We start from the raw sequence: 20,616 nt of genomic DNA, 5'->3' as shown, positions 1-20,616 counted from the left end.
ACTCAAAAGATTGGAATCCTCAAAACATTGGCCAGACTCCTGTAAATAACCAATATTTTGGAGGAACCATGTGGTCAGCCAAATATAATTTGAATGGAGTGGACTTTGCACATCCTAATATGCATTTGGAAGTGTGCTGAATGTTTTCATGAAGCGAATTACTAGACTTGTCTTTTGGTTTTTTTAAAAAAACCATATATTTCTTTTCTTTCCCACTTGTAAGTTATCATTAGAATGGCCTAAAATGTCTCAGCCATTCCTTCTCAGTTGCCTGCCTGCAGAATTTCCAATGCCTCTTTAAAAGCCATTTACTAAAAATATGCAAGCATTTGCTGCGGCAGAAGGGTTACTTCCAAAGACTATTTTGAACATCTAGTGTTGGGGCTGGGCCTCAGAATACCGATAAAGTCAATCATTTGTCAACTTGTGCTTTTTATTTTCACAATTGGTGTTTCAGTATGTTAAAATATAAATACAAATTCTTTCAGGGATGGGAAACCTGTGGCCAATGCCAGATTTATGTATAAGCTAAACAAACTATAGCTTAGTGCTCCACTCTCTTGGGAGGCCCAAAAAAATTTAAAGGGGGGAAAAACTGGATGTACATTTCCAAAATATAAGATAAAAAATAAATAAAATAAAACCTACCTACAGCAACAGTATTTTGTGTTGTGTAGGCTCCTATGGTGTAAGTACAGTGGTACCTCGGGTTAAGTACTTAATTCGTTCCGGAGGTTCGTACTTAACCTGAAACTGTTCTTAACTTGAAGCACCACTTTAGCTAATGGGGCCTGCTGCTGCTGCTGCACCACCGGAGCACGATTTCTGTTCTCATCCTGAAGCAAAGTTCTTAACCTGAAGCACTATTTCTGGGTTAGGGGAGTCTGTAACCTGAAGCGTATGTAACCTGAAGCGTATGTAACCCAAGGTACCACGGTAATAGGCCCTGCCTGCTAGCCTGCTCCCTAAAATATCACTGGTTTGCTCATTTCTATATACAGGGTGCCCATAAATTACCATATAGCATACCGAATATTCGACAAAGAAGAGCTGGACATATAAAGGGCCCCATTACCTCCAGTAGCTTAAACCTAAATCCTGGCTTGTGGCCCTCCTGATGTTGGTAGACTCCAACTCACATCCGTCCCAGCCAGCATGCCCAATGATCAGTGATAAAAAAGATCATCAATAACTGGAGGGCCACAGATTACCTATTCCTGATTTGCTTCACTATTTCAGCAAGCAAAAGAATGATAATTGATGTTCAGTTTTAAAATGTGCCCTATGATTGCTATCACACGAGGTTCATGCAATGTTTTTCGTTTCAGACATAGATGAATGCTCACTTGGCCAATATCAGTGCGGGGGTTTTTCACAGTGTTACAATACACAGGGATCTTACAAATGCAAATGTAAAGAAGGATACAGAGGTGACGGAATGAACTGCATATGTACGTAATGATCATTTTCTTCTTGAATTCCAAATCCCGAAACATCGCCAGGCATCCTCGTGCCATCACACTCATCTAATTTTGAAGGAATGGATAGTGTATTTAAAGTTTTATGAGCCTTGATATGCCGGTGTAAAAATAAATTTCCTCAAGCACTTTTCGTTTTTAGAATGAAAAGCCAGTGGTCCTAGTTTGCAGTTACATTGCTCTAATTGTTTTAATGTTTTGCAGTCTGTGGTTTTTCTTAGGAATATGGTCTGCTTGCCTAAGCCATTCCTGTTGACTGTTATTAATGCTTTTCCTGTCATGGTGTGCATTGCATAAAATTGTAATTCTCAGTAGATAACTTCAGCAGATCACACGGGTCTCTATGATTTCATTATAGAGTTCAAGTGCTAAGCATTGTGGTCTTTCTTAAGAAGTCTCCCCAGCTATGTACGCACTAGTCCCTCTTTGAGTTGAAAGCTATTTTCCTACTTTGCACTATCAGTTGCTTTTCGCAGCTCAGGGCCTCAGCGCCCATTTCAGGAAGCCTCCCTAGAAGCATATAGTTATAGCTTGATCTTAACTGAACATTTGGAAGTCATTGGCTTAACCTAGTGGAGTCTGGTCAGGTTCAGTGGCTGAGTGTGCAGAAAGCTCCAAATTCAATGCTTTATAATTAGGATTTCAGGTAGCAGCTAGCCCTCTGTCTGAAACCTTGGAGAGGTAAGGCCACCTGAAAAGAAGACAGAGTTTGGCCAGGTCTACCAATGGTTTGATTCAGCATAAGGAAGCATGGTATGTTCACTGTTTTCACTGAAAATAGTTATATGTCAAGAAACACAGGAGAAAGGAAGAAAACCTTTAAAGATGTCTTTATAGACATTTGTAAATTTTGTCCCCCAAATGACTCCTTCCTGTTGTCTGAAGCATGTTGAAATCTTTAGGGACTTTGCATGGTACAGTCACCTCTGAGTTTGTAAAGTTAGAGAGTTTATAAAGTTATAGAAGGGACGCGGGTGGCGCTGTGGGTAAAAGCCTCAGTGCCTAGGACTTGCCGATCGAAAGGTCAGCGGTTCGAATCCCCACGGCGGGGTGCGCTCCCGTCGCTCGGTCCCAGCGCCTGCCAACCTAGCAGTTCGAAAGCACCCTCGGGTGCAAGTAGATAAATAGGGACCGCTTACTAGCGGGAAGGTAAACGGCGTTCCGTGTGCTGCGCTGGCTCACCAGATGCAGCTTGTCACGCTGGCCACGTGACCCGGAAGTGTCTGCGGACAGCGCTGGCTCCCGGCCTCTAGAGTGAGATGAGCGCACAACCCTAGAGTCTGTCAAGACTGGCCCGTATGGGCAGGGGTACCTTTACCTTTACTAAAGTTATAGAAGCAAATAGTAACTTCTGTTTCCTGCATGCTTTTGACAGCATGTGACTAGCTTTTAAGAGAGATCTGAGAATCTGTGCAAGAGAAGCTGCTTCTGGCTTCTTTTGCTTTGCTTGTTGGGAGGGATTTTCCGCATGCTAATTAGAAACGTGCTTGCTTGTCATTGTGAAGAAACAAGATTGGTAGTGTGGTTATTGTTGGACTGCACGGAAACCTGACTTGGTCAGGCAACCTGCATGGAAGACTTTGATGGACCCAAATAGGTGATTTTCAAAGATGTCTTTCTTTCAAGAACGCGACTGATAGCCTTGCTGATAGTGCTAAATCTTTCACCAGCTTTCGATATTATTGAAAATGAGACGGGTTTTGGCTCATTGGCAGAGGCGCATGGCAGAGGTGAACGGGATCCTTTTAATGTGCTTCTCTCTGAGATGGCATATCAGAGGGAAATGTGGGGTAAGGGATGGTCTCTGTCTGTCTTTGTACCGTTCCTAATGCAATGAGGCTTCAACCCTTAGACGTTTGGATGACAGATAACCAATGTAACGGTTGCAGCAAATGATAAATCCTCTTCCTTAACAATAATTCCTTTGTTGGTTTCTTCATTTTTGTGGGGAAGTAAGGATGTGGTTAGGGACGTGGGTGGCGCTGTGGGTTTAACCACAGAGCCTAGGACTTGCTGATCAGAAGGTCGGCGGTTCGAATCCCCGCGACGGGGTGAGCTCCCGTTGCTCGGTCCCTGCTCCTGCCAACCTAGCAGTTCGAAAGCACGTCAAAGTGCAAGTAGATAAATAGGTACCGCTCCAGCGGGAAGGTAAACGGCATTTCCGTGCGCTGCTCTGGTTCACCAGAAGTGGCTTAGTCATGCTTGCCACATGACCCGGAAGCTGTACGCCGGCTCCCTTGGCCAATAAAGCGAGATGAGCGCCGCAACCCCAGAGTCGGTCATGACTGGACCTAATGGTCAGGGGTCCCTTTACCCTTTACCTTTAAGGATGTGGTTATAGCTTTTCAAACACTAAGTGTCTCAGTCATCTGAAAAGATTATTTGTTTTATGTCAAGGCTAGATGGCTATTTATATTTACCTTATAGACGAAGCCTGTAAACTACAACAAAAGTACATGCTAAACTTGCTAGGAAGAAGCTGCTAAAAATGTCCTCCCTTCAATCCCGATTATAATTAATAATTAATTAATTAATTAATAATTAATAATTAATAATTAATTTTTATAATGAATGATTTTAGAATGTTGTTTATGTTGTACTTTTGTACTGTTTTATTGTTGTTAGCCGCCCTGAGCCCGGCTTCGGCTGGGGAGGGCGGGATATAAATAAAATTTATTATTATTATTATTATTATTATTACATCACCCAGAGATGACCCTTTGAAATTAATGAACATGGGTTGACTCTGAGTGGAACTTTGTTAGACACAATACAAAGTCTAGACTTACCTGCTGTGTAAATTGTCACATTGCACTGTGAATCTCCAGAGCCTTGCTTCACATTTCTAGTGGATAATGCCAAGGACACGGGAGACACAGATTGTACCATGATGGCCCGAATATAAGCCACACCCGAATATAAGCCGCACCTTTAAAATTGGAGGGTGGGAAAGGAAAATAAAATAAAAAATACCCAAATATAAGCTGCATTGCCAGCGGCCTTTCCCCTTCCTCACTCTCTCCCTTCCTGGCCTTGGGGGAGAGGACGGGGGACTATGCGCGGGGCGGGCACCACTTTGCTGTTCTCCTGGCACTGTTTGCCCCATGGTCCTGGCTGCATACTGTAAGGTTGCGAATTTGGGGGGGAAATGAGGCTTATATTCAAGCCAATACGGTAATAGAAGTGTTCCAATATGTTTTGGTGTACATCCTAAGAGTAGGGTCAGAGACAGCTTGAGTCCCTGCACCAATGCTACAGCTTATTGATGTTGCTTAGCAAGCACCACCATGCAGCCTAGCTCTGTCATGCAAGACTATCCTGGTGGGATGGGGCTATATCACAACATGGGTAATTTAGGCCTACAGAAACCGCAGAGGAACTCTTTCTAAGTATAGAATCACATTTCAGCAGCAGGGACTCAATTCACACCTTATGGCACTGCAGCTTAGGCCAATTTATATATGTAGAACTCACCCCACCCTGAACAAATACCTTAACATTTCAGCCAGATAGTCTTGTACTTATAGTTTTTCAAAACTTATAGTTTTTCTTCACTTCAGAGGTATTCATGTACACTTTTCATGTGCTCAGTTTGTGGGTTCTTGAGTGTGTTGGTTGTGTCAGATTTGATTTGGTGTTTTCAAACACATCCTTGAAAAGGCCATGTCCCATACTGTGGTCTTTGGTTGACCAGCGGTCCACAAACTTCATTCAGGTGGTCTGCAGCATGTCTGTAAAAATATAATGAAAAACCAGCATCTAGCACAGCGTGTTACAATTGCTGCAACAGGCAATTGGCTCAGCAATTTTCAAGTGGTCCATGGGAATAAAGTCTGGGGACCATTGATCAGCTTGAACTTTGCACACTATTCTCATTATTATAAGAGGGTGTATATGAGCAATATTATCAATCACATTTCAAAAGTAAAAGAGAGGAGGAAAGGAACTGGTATTAACAAATGCTGTGAGTAATGCGATGCTTTTCATATAATCATGAAGCAAACATAAGTTCCGAATATTTCAGTTGTGTCCTTAGTGTGCTTTTCATAGAGAGATAACATCATCCATGTGTTTTTTTCCTCCAGCTATTCCCAAAGTTATGATTGATCCATCTGGCCCACATACCGTATTTAAGGGAAATACAACCTTTCCTAAAGGCACCGGTGGCATGACAAATAGGATACCTGAAACTGGTGGTGTGAGGCATCCCATCAAACCACCTAATCCACCAGCTACAGCGAGGCCTCCTTTCAGGACAACAATGAGACCCAGCCCAAAGCCAACCACGAGGCCGACACACAAACCAATTACCAGGTTTGTACCCAAGCCTGCGACCACAAGGCCAGCTTTGAAGCCAGTGACAAGACTTCCACCAGTCACAAGGCCCCCAACGCCACCTCCAACTCCGCCTAAGCCTGTAACCACAAAAACACCACAAGTTACAACTAAAGAGCCGCTGCACTTTCCTAGTGAAACGACAGCTCCGCAGGGATTCACAGTTGACAACAGGATACCAATCGATCCTCAGAAACCGCGAGGAGATGTCTTTAGTAAGTACCACTGAATCCTTTTCCATAAATGAACCTTGCCATTCTGTACATGGAAAACATTAGAAGTCTCATGCAACACACAAAACTGTACATAGCTATAACTGGTAAATCAACTGTGACTTTGGTTAAATTTTTTTTTTTTAATGAAAGCATTTAACCCAAGATCTGGGAGGCAACAAATCTAGCAGGTTGCTGTGTTATGGAAAGTTTCTTCCACTTTACGACTGAATGAAACGAGGGACACGAAATAGATAAAGCGGTGACTTTATTGGCTCCATTTCTATTTTCGAGTGCAAGCTTTTAAGTGGCACAATGCTCTTATCCATGAATTCACAGAGTCATCCCCTCGGTATTTATTGCTAAGCAACTGCAAAAATCAAATTAAAAATAACTTTTGATTCCTGCTTTATGGAATGTGCCCACCAAAACCAGACACGTTTAAAGCTCGTGGTGCTGTAAAGATGCTCCTCGTATGAGGAAGTATCTTTCGGAGCGCTGTATTGATACTGCATTACTTTTATGCCAAGTTGACTTCATGCCGCAGATGACACTTGCTGGCTTGCTCATTTCAGCATGCCTGCCAAGAAATACCCAGCACTCTGTTTCATCTATAGCACCAGGGCTGAGGTTAATTATAGAGCTTGGGGTTGGTATTTGGACAAGTCTTGCTCTTCAGCCTCATAAACAGGAGCATTGCTGAGCAAAATAGTCTGTGAGTTTTGTTATCTTATGGCAGATGGACAAGTGCATTCCTTAATGGCTTTGGGAGTGATTTTGGCTTGGCTTCAGCAACTCCCAGCAGCACAGTTTGAGGCATGTTAAGCTCTTCCCCTTGTTGAAACGACTATCTGGTTTGATATCTGTTCCTTTTAAGTACATGCTGCAGATATGAAGGCTTGATAAATTGGGACAGAAGAAACAAAACACGACAAAGGGTTTAAGGAAAATGAAGTCACAATCTGGGAACGTACAATTCTTGTTGAAATAAAGAGGAACCATACTGCGATTCCCATTCATTTCAAGGGTGCTCATGCAGGCACTGTTCGCAGTGTGACCAAAATATTGCTTCTGTGTTGGCATTATTAAAAAGTGTCTCCTTTCTGTCTGTTTTTGGAAAAGAATATTGTGTTGTAAGCATCTTTCAGTTTAATGTATCCAAGTACAGTTGTACCTCAGGTTACAGACGCTTCAGGTTACAGAACTTTGCTTCAGGATGAGAACAGAAATCATACGGCGGCAGTGCAGTGGCAGTGGGAGGCCCCATTAGCTAAAGTGGTACCTCAGATTGGCAGCCAGGGTAGCATGATGGCATGGAGTGCTCACAGGTTCTAAGGCAGGGGTCAGCAACCTTTTTCAGCTGTGGGATGGTCCACTGTCCCTCAGACCATGTGGTGGGCTGGACCATTTTTTTTGGGGGGGGGAATGAATGAATTCCTATGCCCCCAAAATAACCCAGAGATGCATTTTAAATAAAAGCACACCTTCTACTCATGTAAAAACACCAGGCGGGCCCCACAAATAACCCAGAGGTGCATTTTAAATAAAAGGACACATTCTACTCATGTAAAAACACACTGATTCCCGGACTGAGAAGGCAATTGGGCCGCATCCGGCCCACGGGCCTTAGGTTGCCTACCCCTGTTCTAATGGTTCACCTCTGAAAAAGCAGCCCATCTTCCCAGTTTGGCTGGAATTTTGTCCTTTTGCAGGTTCTAAGTCCGAGGGTACCTACATAAAAGAGGAATTGTCATAGAAAGGAGCAAGTGAGAGAGGATACTTGGAAGAAATTGCCCAGTACTTAAGGAAGTCATATGGGTGTAAGGAGTCATATGGGTGTAAGGAGTATAGGGTGATAGGTGTGCCATGCAGAAATGTCAGGTACTCAGCATGCATGCCTTGACATTCTGAGTTACAGATATATGCAAGTCAAGGCAATATTAACCAAATGCTATCCTTTAGTTGATATACTACATGGAAGCAAAGGCACAGCTGCACACAAGATTCCTTTCATGCTCTGGATGCTAACGATTTGTTAAGCATTCCTATGGTGGTTGCCCTGAGGCCTTTTTCTTTCCAGAGAGCCCGGGGCCAGTTTATGTTGCCTTTTATTAACTTAACTCGAGTCAGTTTTTGAAAAATAGCGTGGACAATGAAATAAAGCTTTAAATTTAAGTTTTAGGTGGATATTGCCTGGCAAGGCACTCTCTCCCTCTCTCCCCATGCTCTAACCAACTGAGCCAACCGACTTCCAAGTAGCATTAAAGGAGAAAGTTAAACTTTCCAGAACAGTCGCCCCCTTCCAGCTACTTTTTGTTCAAGAAGGATTGCGCCCAGTCCTGAACAAACTACTTAAATAAACTGCTAACTCCTTGTGTAATTTGGACCAAAATAATTCAGAGCAGTGATTTCCCCCCCTAGAAAATATTTTTTATTCAGCTCACACCCTGCTTTCTTATCTGACAAGATTATCGCCCAAAGTGGCTTGAAATTAAAAGGCACACTGTATAAAGGCACATCAATTGCCAGGGATCTTCTTGTCACTCACAGTCGATGACGTAGTCCAGGATAAAAGCACGTTGGCTAATAGGGGAAAAAAGCCAACCCACAGAATCTGTCCTGAGCAGAAGGACAATCAAAGGCAGCTACTTTTCTGCAGGTATTTTTGAGCAGGTTAACTGCGCAACTCTTTTTCTTTGATTTTTTAAAAAAGTTTTGTTTGTCGTTTTTTGCTATTTTAATTGGTGATGACTAATGGCGGGTTTTATGATTTTCTTTTTTGTTTAATGTTCATACTATAATCATGTTTTGCTACAAACTGCCTTGAGGACCCTGTTAGCAGCACATAAATCTTTTTTTTAAAAAAAATCATAACCGTTAAATAATAGGAAGGTACAACATAAGCTCAAAACTAGCACTGTAATTAACTTTATCTAAAGATACCATAAACAGGTGCCCTCTCAGTTTAGACAGAAAATTTGTGCAGGGCATGTGATGGGAATCTATTCTTCTGTATTCAAAACCCATTTGCCTAGACAATTTCTTACTAAATTGTTAGATAAAATAACTCATTTGGTTATAATCTCTGTAAGAAGGATTTTCGATTCTGTCTGTCCCCTTTACATTTTCAGTTTCATGCCTTCAGTCTGGACCAGTTTGGGGAGTTTTATTTGGGATGTGTCCTTGGCCAACTATTATTATTATTATTATTATTATTATTATTATTATTATTATTAGTGTACCTGTAGATCACAGGGTGGTTTACAGTATAAAAATACAAAATGAAAATACAAAATAATATCTTAACAACAACAGCAACCAATAACACCCACCTCCCACAAACACATTTAAAAGGCTATGGTTTGTTTAATCAGCCAGATGCCTGGCTATAGAGGAATGTTTTTGCCTGGCGCCTAAAGATATGTAGTGAAGGTGCCAGGCAAGCCTCCCTAGGAAGAGCATAGAATCATAGAATCATAGAGTTGGAAGAGACCACAAGGGCCATCGAGTCCAACCCCCTGCCAAGCAGGAAACCCCATCAGAGCACTCCTGACATATGGTTGTCAAGCCTCTGTTTAAAGACCTCCAAAGAAGGAGACTCCACCACATTCCTTGGCAGCAAATTCCACTGTCAAACAGCTCTTACTGTCAGGAAGTTCTTCCTAATGTTTAGGTGGAATCTTCTTTCTTGTAGTTTGGCTCCATTGCTCCGTGTCCGCTTCTCTGGAGCAGCAGAAAACAACCTTTCTCCCTCCTCTATGTGACATCCTTTTATATATTTGAACATGGCTATCATACCACCCCTTAACCTCCTCTTCTCCAGGCTAAACATGCCCAGCTCCCTTAGCCGTTCCTCATAAGGCATCGTTCCACAGACAGGGATTCCACAGACAGGGAGCCACCACAGAAAAGGCCTGTTCTCATGTGCTACGCACTGGAACTCTTGTGGAGGGGGCACATGAAGAAGGACCTCAGATGATGATTGTAGGATCCAATCAATTAATATGGGGAGAGGCAGTCCTTGAGGTACTGCAGTCCTGAGCCATTTAAGTATTTAGGGGTCAAAATCAGGACTTTGAATTCTAAATTCAATGAGCATTCCATGCCTACTAATCCCACTCACCAAGCTTTTGTGTTGTCTTAAAGCTTTTCAGTATTGCCATTTTCCTGAGACCTGCTGATATCTCCTCCTTGTGTGCAGATGGCAGTTTTGAGTACGTAAGGATCAGCAGTCGAGAATGAGTTTTCTATTAGCTCATAGGGTGGTTGTGTTTCCTTTTCTGCATCCTCTCTCTCAAGAAAGTCCTAATTTAACAATCTCTTTAATCTCATGGCTGATATTTAGTGCTCAGGTTTTCTGACAGCATTGAGTAAGCTTCTTTTTGCCCCGATGAATCAACTTGAAACCGAGACCCTTAATCATGGCTTACCACAATGCAACTCTTTCCCAACCAAATTCAGCCACTGGCAAATAGATAAAAGCATTCAAGATTAAAAGGCAGAGTGAAAAATTGGTTTTAATTAGCCCTTCAAAATATTCTGTTCCCACTCCCTCCTCTTGGCACTCCTGTTTTCTAGAGATCTTTATTTACTTTTTGTTAATTTTTTGGAATTAATATGCTGCCCTATCAAGCCAAGCATTTCCACCACAACTCCGCCCTTCTGCCAAAGAATGCAGAAAACATCAAAATTACATTTAATGAACATAATAGGTTGAAATAAATGGAAAATTTAAACAGTTTCTCATTAGGATTTTTGTCACCTACTTTTAATTTATATGAATTGTGCATATATTGGGAGATCTGTCACAGGATTCCCCATCCATCCTTATTTGTTGCAAAGTTAGAGTTGTGTGTTCAGATGAATTAGTTCTGCCTTCAGTTTTAACAAAAATGTGTCTAAGGGAGGAAAGAGCTAAAAAAATGAAGGGCAATGAAAGCTTTTATTAAATGAAGGCTAACTTGTATAAATACAATGGCTGTATTGTTTATTTGTCAACCTTATTTTGAAAACCAAACATGCTGTGCAGAGATAATAAGGGTATAAAATGGCATTCAGATGTCATATAGAATAGTTTTAAAAAATTAAAACAATATGGCTAGATATCTATGATTATACAGTGGTACCTCTGGTTATGAACTTAATTCGTTCTGGCGGTCTGTTCTTAACCGGAAACTGTTCTTAACCTGAGGTACCACTTTAGGTAATGGGGCCTCCCGCTGCTGACACTACGCGATTTCTATTCTCATCCTGAGGTAAAGTTCTTAATGCGAAGTACTACTTCTGGATTAGCAGAGTCTGTAACCTGAAGTTTTTGTAACCTGAGGTATTTGTAACTCGATATACCACTGTACAGCGGTCACAGTAAATCTTCTGGTACATAACTCATTTCTTTGAAGATGTGCAAGAAATAACTTTATTGGTTCTTTCCCCTGTTATATCCACTCAAGATACATAGCAACAATATAATAATAATAATAATAATAATAATAATAATAATAATAATAATAATAATAATAATAATATATTTGTACCATGCCCATTTGGCTGGATTTCCCCAGCCACTCTGGGCGGCTTCCAACAAAGACAAAAAATACACTAAAATGTCACACATTAAAAACTTCCCTGAACAGGGCTGCCTTAAGATGTCTTCTGAATGTCAGGTAGTTGTTTATCGTTTTGACATCTGATGGGAGGGCGTTCCACAGGGCAGGCGCCACTACTGAGAAGGCCCTCTGCCTGTTTCCCTGTAACTTGGCTTCTCACAGTGACGGAACCACCAGAAGGCCCTCGGCGCTGGACCTCAGCGTCCGGGCAGAATGATGGGGGTGGAGACGCTCCTTCAGGTATACTGGGCTCATGTGCAGAGTATATTCTATGAAAGGCATATCTCAAGTAGTATCCTTTGCAACATTCCTTCAGTCAGAATTCACATACACAAAAAGGCATTTGACCACGTTTCTTCTCCCTAGTTAAAGGTTTTAACCAGTTAAGATTGCATCCAGTGGGGCAATAAAACTGCTAGCACAATTGCAAAGCTAAGCAGGGTCCAGGATGGTTTCAAAGTGGCCGAGGGACCGCATGTTGAGATTCCTGCATTGCAGGGGGTTGGTCAGTTTCAACAAGGAGTGGTTTAAAGCAGGCTTTTCCTTTGGGGATTGTGTTGTGCTTTGCCTTGGTCAACCAATACACACCTGACTTGTTTATGTGAGGGAAGAGCCGTAGCTTAGTGGTAAACCCTTGAATGCGGACGGCCTCTGGTTTGATCCTTAGAATCTATGGGTAGGGCTGGGGGTGCCCCAGGATGCCTGAAACCCCAGAGAGCTACACCTAGTCACTGTAGACAATCCTGATCTGTCCAGTGGTCTGACTCAGTACAGGGTTGCTTCCTATGATTCTTGCAACTAGATCCTGCACACAACTAGTTGGACACAAGCCAGCAGAATGCAGGCATTTCACATGATTTCTGCACACCTGGTAATCATTTGAAAGTGGGTCTTGTCTGCAAAAGGCTCATGACAAAATTGATTACTTTTTCTAAGATGCCACCGCTCTAAAAGATGCAGTAGCAGCATCTCTGTGTTTTGAAATGCTGCCACGATAACAATTGCTATGTCAGGGATAGGAAAGGAGGAGAAGGAGACAGTAGAAGTTTTCTATAGGGCAAAGTCTGCTAAGTTCAAAACGTCATTGAGCTTTTTCAACTTACCTTTGACAGAAACCAGATAAACGTTACTGTATAAGTTGTTGAGTGGGGGCTATAAATCCACATATGAAAGGCGATTAAATAGATTGAATTTTCCAGGAGCACAAAGCATTCTCTCCTTATTTATTTAATGTTAAAGTTGGAATTACTCAGTGGCCTACTTCCTTATCTACTGCATTCATTCCTTCTAAATAGCTTCCTTTTTTTCTCCTTCCCCCAGTTCCACGCCAGCCTGGAGTGAGCAATAATCTCTTTGAAACATTTGAAATTGAAAGAGGGATTAGTGCCGATGACGACGAAGCGAACGATGATCCAGGTGGCCATCACAGTTCTCACATCTTCTTTTAATTGTGTTTCTTGTTGGCTTATGGTGTGTGCGTGCAACATTTTTACTCCTTTCATTTGCAATGCGATCCTTGAGTCAACTGGCCTACAATCTGGCGCTGAGACACACCACCCTTCAGATCCGTTTACTTTAAGCTCTGAGCCCTGATCGTGACTTGTCTCCCAGTCTGGTGCCCCTGCAGTCCTCAGCTCTTTTGTCCAGATTGTTAGTTAAATTCAGCTCCGGTCCTCCGAGCTGATACGGCTCATCTTGGCTTGAGCCCAACAGAGTAGTAAACACCCAGAGTCCGCAACGAAAGGATGAGGCAGGTATGGCTACATTGCTAAGCTTTATTACTAAGCTGTGCAGAGAGCATGCAAATATACATCTTGTCTCTGTGAGAAGCAGAGAGCAACTCCAAGAAAGAAACGACAGTACAAGGAAACAGGAAACCAGTAAACATCCCATCCCATCTCCCTTTCCCCTGGGAATCCAACAGTATCTGGACTGTGGAATGAAAACATAGTCCTGTGACTACCAGCAGCTGCTCAGTGAGGGAAACAGAAACCAACACTGATCACTGCCGGATACAGGGGTCATCATGACACTTTTTGGTGCCACATATGAAAATGGACTAAGAGCCCCTTAAGGTCCAAGGGTTTGAAGACACCTCTTTGCTCAATCTAAGCAGGACTGGTCAGTGCCTGGGCCACCTGGGAACCATACACATGTCACCTCGGATTCCATGAAGGGGGGAAAATGAAATAAAATAGATAAAAGATTTTACCAGCATTCTCCAACTGCTAGTAATACAGAGTGAATCTATGTTATAGGCTGCAGTTGATGCTGCTATGTGTGTGCTGTATTTCCTTGCAGCAAACACAACTGTTGGGAAAAAACATAGTCACCATTAGTATTTGTGTTTGCCATAAAAATTATGGGCCACATTTACTGGCAATAAAAGTGCACTAGGGACAGTTCTTACAAAAAAAACAAAAACAAAACACACCCACAATAGTGAAGCCTTAATAAAATCCATAGGCCCAACTTTCTCTTTGCAGATCTGATTTGATCACTCCACGCGCGCCCCCCAACATTGGCTATAAATTCTAACCAACCATCTTTAGGCTGAAAATTTCACCAGCTCCAACAGTCAAGACCTTACACTCTTTTCTTGACATTTGATCTGCAGGTGTTCTGGTTCACAGCTGTAACTTTGACGGTGGTCTGTGCGGGTGGATGAAGGAGAAAGACGATGATTTGCACTGGGAACCTGTGAAAGATGCCTCAGGTATTGCTTGATTTCCTTGGATTTAGGTAAAGATAAAGGGACCCCTGACCATTAGGTCCAGTCATGGATGACTCTGGGGTTGCGGTGCTCATCTTGCTTTATTGGCCGAGGGAGCCGGCGTCCAGCTTCCGGGTCATGTGGCCAGCATGACTACGCCGCTTCTGGCGAACCAAAGCAGCACACGGAAACGCTGTTTACCTTCCCGCCGGAGCGGTACCTATTTATCTACTTGCACTTTGATGTGATTTAGTTGAAGCCTATTTTATCACCAAAGTCTGAGGGGCAAGAAACAAGCAATCTGAACAGCCACACAGTTGTGTAGTTAGGTAATTTTCTACTCCAGACTTAAATATTTTATGGAGAGAAGATAATGTGTGGGGCCGATTCCAGGTTATTTTGGGGGGATTCTATTACCACTTTCATATAAAAACTATGTATCCTGTCATGAACTCCACCCCCAGCTTTGAAACACTTAATAAAATGAGATCAAAATAAAGAAATCCACATTAATGTTTATGTGGCACGAAGTCTCATTCAGCAGAGTTTTGACTTCTTGCATGAAAAGGCCCCATGAAATAAGTGATTGATACTACATGCTTTTTGATTTTGGCTCTTCTGAATGGTGCCAGTCTTCTGGTTTTCATTTAGCAGCTGATGACTTTTGAACAGATAATATCCCAGAGAGGAAGAGGTGCATGAATGACTTCAGATGAATCCCACATGCTTGGCAGCAAGGGAATGGACACTAGGGAGTACTGGGGTCTTATTCCATGTTTATTGGGTTTGGGGCAATTTTTACAAATATGGACATGCTGTGTTTTTTTTTTAAAAATGGGTGGGAATCCAAGGCTGTAATCATATGCACATTTACTAGGGAGCAAGTCTTAGAGAACTAAGTGAATCTCCCATGATGAGTTGTAGACAGTACGTTCAGGCCATACATCCAAGCAACTTATCAGTGAACAATCTGAGTTAAGCAAGGGAGGATTGTCTAGTAAGTCTTAGATTATTAACACTGTTCTGTTGCTGCTGCTCTTTATTTGCGCAGCAAGAGAACTAAAGAATTATAGAAAGCCGGCATAAGGTCTGTTGACATGTGTCACACTAGGGTAAGTTAAAAAGGTAAAGGGACCCCTGACCATTAGGTCCAGTCATGACCGACTCTGGGGTTGGGGCGCTCATCTCACTTTATTGGCCGAGGAAGCCAGCGTACATCTTCCGGGTCATGTGGCCAGCAGGACTAAGCCGCTCTGGCGAACCAGAGCAGCGCACGGAAACACCGTTTACCTTCCCACTGGAGCGGTACCTATTTATCTACTTGCACTTTGACCTGCTTTCGAACTGCTAGGTTGGCAGGAGCAGGGACCGAGCAACGGGAGCTCACCCCATCGTGGGGATTCAAACCGCCGACCTTCTGATCGGCAAGTCCTAGGCTCTGTGGTTTAACCCACAGCGTTACTCCTATTCCAAACTCCATTCAGAAGGAATTTGACTTACACTACCTTTTTTGCTGGTTACATTATGCTGGGATTATCAGACTACAACCTTCCAGCCAGGTTAAAACACTCAGAGTACAAAGCATTTCCAGTGAGGGGTTGTGACCTGTTCAGAGCACCAGACAGAGATTCCTAGATGGCCACATTTGGCCCCAAAGCCTGAAGTTTCCAACTTGTGCTTTAGTTTAAGCTTGATGACTATGAGCATTTTGAGTCAAACATTTTCTTTCTTTCTCTCTCTCTATTATTATAGGAGGACAATATTTATCTGTCTCTGAACCCAAAGGAAAATCGGGACACGTTGCACGCTTGGTCCTTCCTCTTGGCCATTTAGGTCACTTTGGGGATCTGTGTCTGTCCTTCAGGCATAAAGTGTCTGGGATCCATTCTGGTTTACTTCAAGTCTTTGTGAGAAAGGCAGGGGCTCACGGACCAGCGGTTTGGGGAAGGAATGGTGGTCATGGCTGGAGGCAAACACAAATAAGTCTGCAAGGATCTGGCATCAAGAGTGTGAGTATCATTCTCGGGTGCATGAAAAAGGGAGTTATTGAGAATGATATTATTCTTTATTAAACTCCACATGGGTTAAACTATTATGTTGTAAAATGTGGCTACTGGGTTTGAATCCCTGAGATTCCTGGGTATGGTTAATAATATAAAAAGTTAAAAATTAAGCTTTCCTTCCCAGACATAGAATAATTGCCATTCCCAGTTTGGCCACAGGAAACTGTGGCTTAACAAACCACAATGTCTCCTCCATAGCCAGGTATGCAAGAGGAGAAGAAAGGCAGAAGAGGGAGAACTCAGCCATATCATACATTCATGCTGCAATAAACAGTGGTTTGTTGGTGTGCCTGTGCTTTTAAGGAATTCGGGGTTCTCTTTTAGTGTTGTGGTGCTTCAGACCCTTTTGTTACTTTCATCCTTGTGATCATGTGGAGCTAAAAAAATATTAGATTATAACAAGAGCACATGGCTGCCTGTGGCCCATGTGTTATCCAGTCTCTCTTAATTACCATAGATGACAGCATTCCTGTTGTACTTCAAAAGCAGTCATCAACTTCCTTGCTGTTGGGAGAAAGCCATGTTGGCAGGAAGTGGAGATCTCCCTGAAATAGAATGTCTCCCTTCACTGTTGCCATTAAACAAGAGGCATTGTCATAGTTAAGACCAAACTCAGGTTGCATGAGCTATGAAGATGGTGGCAGTTCTCACGGTTTCTGTAAGAGCAGGGATTGTATCAGTGTCTTTGGAGTGTTTGAGCCAGATGCATTGAGAAGACAGATGATCAGAACTGGAGTTAGATTTTACCCTTATTATTTTATTGATTTATTAATATACCACCTTCAGTTACAACAACAGCAGGGTGGTTTGCGACATGATAAAACAAATCAAATGTGTGTGTGTATAGATGCATGCACACACAAACCGCAACATCCATGAAGCAGCAAAACTGGCCTTAAAATAAACCTTGGTGAATTGGTGAAATGCAAACACCGTTGACACCTGCTTCATCAAGCCAAAGGTAATCTAATCCAGCATTTTCTTCTTTGAGTAGCCAACCTGATGCCTAGGGTTGGCATACAAGCTGGTTGTTGAGCTGCTGCTTCTTCTTCTTCGGAGGGGAGGCAAAATTGTTGACTTTTTTGTTGAGCTTTCTATGCAAAATCTCCAAAAATAAATAAATAAATGAAGTTTTGGAGCTATTTTTATGGAAATTTGCCAAAAAAACCCAACACTTCCAACATGGGTTGCCATATGACTGGGTTTTCCATGATATTTTAACCAATTTTGGGGAATTCTGCCCGGATGCTTTTTCCAACACTCAAAACCCATATTTGCCACAGACATATGGCAGCCCTGCTACAAGTACAACAGCATTTTCTGCACTTAGGATTCTGAGCAGCTGGTATTCATAGGCATACGGGATTCGACATTTGAGGAAAGTCCACTCTAGACACCACCAAGAAGGCCCTTCTCCATATGATCATGTGATGTATTTCTGCAGGATGTGGCATGATGATCAGGAGGACCTTTTCTGATTATCAAAGTGGTGCTGATCTATCTCTACCAGAGGCAACTTCTAAGAAAATGCTATATAAGTCATATTTTTCTTGGCATACTTTTTCTTAGGCTCATCAATATCACACATAAAGTGTGACTTGAGAGTTCATTTTACTGTCAGAATACAGGTGATGCAGTCTAACCTATGTGTTCATGGTAAAATAACCTCTTGTCTTTCACCAATACACACATTTTCCTACACTGGGATGATAGCTGTGCTACAGTTCGGTTCATACAATAAACTTACAGTTCACAATAGTGGGGGCTATTGGGTTGTTGTGTTTTTTTATGTATTTTGTGGTTATATATCTTGATTTTATTTTGTGAACCCCCCCCCGAGACCCCCGGGTATCGGGTGGTATATAAATTTAATAAATAAATAAATATTTTTCTCCCCCAGGTTATTTTCAAAGGCGAGAAAGGAAAAGGAAGAACTGGGGAAATTGGATTGGATGATGTGAGCTTGAGGAAAGGCCTGTGTTCTCAAGACCATTAGTGGTAATAGACAAACTGGTAAAGAGAACGTACTTACATTGTCCATGGCTTTTAGCCAAGAGAGATGGTGGACTGATAATTGGTTCTCCCTTGCCTTTATGAAATCCCAGTGAACCTACATCTAAAGAAAATGAACTTTCCATAAAGGACAAAGTAAGCTCAAGCCAATGTTGGGGATTTTCATTAACAGTTATCCAGCTCACGTTTGCGTATGTGATAAAAGCCTCCTAAATTCTGAATTAAGGCTATGAATATCCTCTATGAAGAAGAACCAACTGTTGCTAGGATTCACCAAAAGGAAACTTCAGTACATACAGCAATTGCATTAATAGACTTCTGGGTGTTTCTCCATTTTGCTGTTTATACTCTACCATGGGACTGGTTCAGCTGTATAAATCGAAAATAACTCAGGAATAGACCTGAGCTGTTGTTCTACTGCCATCAACTTTTAAAGGAGAGAGAGAGTGTGTGTATGTATATATATATATAATAGCATTTATTCTTTAGTTGTATCTTAATAACAAGAGACAGTTATTATAGAGTAGGCACTGCATCCCTTAATATTCGTAGTGCTGTGTTATGTATAAATGTGTATGGATATTAATGTATTTATATGTGTTGTGTATTTGCAGGATCTATTTGTAAGACTAAGTGGCAGCTGTGCACATTCAAGTTAGATTAGAACACAGAAACCCACAATGATAGTCATGCAGTAAGTATTTACGACACAGGTTGCCATGTGCGGACAATTTTATAGGGCGGCAATGAAATTCACCTATAAGTAAATGTAATGATGAGTTGGGTGCTAGAATCATTGCAACAGTATTGAGTTACTCAAATCAATGGTCTCATGTCGGAAGGAAAGACACTCATAACTGGTAGCAACAGCGTTGAAAGGTGCTCTTGTGAATTTAATAGTCATGTGGTCAGGGAACATTTGGCCAGGTTCTAATGTAATTTCTCAGCAGCTATTAAAAGCCAAAAGAGCTCTCTTTGGGTCAGGAATTGGCCACCTAGAGCAAAAGTCTATAGCAGCCGGCAGACTGGTTTCCAGCTATTGACTGGTCTACCATGCTTTGCCCAGGGCAGCTTAAATGGAAAATAAAAATGCAATAGTAAACACAATAGAATAATAATAAAACAAACCTCCAGTCAAATAGAGATTCAAATGGCTTAAAAGAGTTAAAGATTGCAAAGATGAGGAAACCTGGGGAGGGGTTTTCATATGGCATCACAATTACGATAGCAGCATGAGCAAGCGAGATTTCCCCCAGAGGCCATTCCACAGGCAGGTCACCACCACCAAAAAGTCTCCCTCCCTCCCTGCCACTCACTTCACTCCAGATCACAGGGGCACTTAGAGAAGAGCTGCAGATCTAAGTCTTGGTGTATGGGCAGATGGATTATGGGTGCAGACAGTCCAACAGGTGCAAGATGCAGAGAAGAAGTTTGATGTCCCTGCCCTTAAAGTCTTTACTCTTAAGGGCCTATATGCCCTTAGTATGCAAGGATTTGTGCATTTAAAGGATGCTTAGGTAGCTCAGTCATTGGTACAGCTAAGTACCATCCTAGCAGCAAACGATGCCATGAATGGAGCATACTGCCATTAGCAGTATACACAGATACCAGGATCTTTTCAATTTACTCCAAGGTTAATCCAAGCCCCCTGGAGTCACCATGCAGCTTTTTGGACACACCAAATGAGCCATTTATAGAATTAATAATGTCATTAGATTTGGGCCAGAATAATGTTTATCTAGGCAGCTGATTTTATTTTTTATATCGGTTAAAGTTGCAATTTTAAAGGTGTGCACAAGGGAGTTTTAAACTGCTGCTACTTGCACAGCTGAAGAGGCAAGCTGTTTTTTTAAGTTTTCAATGCAGCTTGATTGTTCTGCCAGGCAACCTGTTGCAGCATTCCTGCTGTGAGCAAGACCCCTGTCCCTCACCTGCACGTATAACTTGGTAAGGTTTCTATCTAAGTAAGTTTTGGAATCATTAAATGCACAGTGTTCGGTTTTCTCTGGTTGGATTGGTGTGTGAAATGGGGTTTTAACCACAACCAATATTTTCAGAGTTTTCTTTCCTCAGACCAAATGCCATCCTTTTGTTTTATATTTTTTTAAAAAGAAGAAGGTACAGCTGTGTTTGAATCTTGTACTATTATAGAGAAACTATATTGAAATGTAAAATGCAGATTAAGGGTAATGGGCA

At 42.0% G+C, this 20,616-nt stretch overlaps 1 protein-coding gene across 5 annotated transcripts in view; it reads left to right on the top strand.

The window, feature by feature from the left end:
* NPNT (nephronectin) overlaps positions 1–19,222 on the top strand; it is a 60,700-nt gene extending 41,478 nt beyond the window's left edge. For 4 of the 5 annotated variants that reach the window (XM_081209355.1, XM_081209356.1, XM_081209357.1 and 1 more), the window contains 6 exons: positions 1,329–1,451; positions 5,564–6,028; positions 12,952–13,047; positions 14,249–14,347; positions 16,097–16,353; positions 18,308–19,222. In XM_081209355.1, the coding sequence (XP_081065481.1) occupies positions 1,329–1,451; positions 5,564–6,028; positions 12,952–13,047; positions 14,249–14,347; positions 16,097–16,353; positions 18,308–18,403 (1,136 nt within the window). In that variant the 3' untranslated portion in view covers positions 18,404–19,222. Of the gene's footprint in view, positions 1–1,328; positions 1,452–5,563; positions 6,029–12,951; positions 13,048–14,248; positions 14,374–14,597; positions 14,730–16,096; positions 16,354–18,307 lie in introns of those variants that run through there. The other variant, XM_081209359.1, reaches the window with a different exon arrangement.
* The last annotated feature ends 1,394 nt before the right edge of the window (positions 19,223–20,616 follow it).

Source organism: Podarcis bocagei (assembly GCF_964188305.1).
Source record: "Podarcis bocagei genome assembly, chromosome: 9".
In the NCBI taxonomy this organism is placed as follows: Eukaryota; Metazoa; Chordata; class Lepidosauria; order Squamata; family Lacertidae; genus Podarcis; species Podarcis bocagei.
The sequence above is the reverse complement of the archived record's forward strand: the minus strand, read 5'-3'. Positions and strand labels throughout refer to the sequence as shown.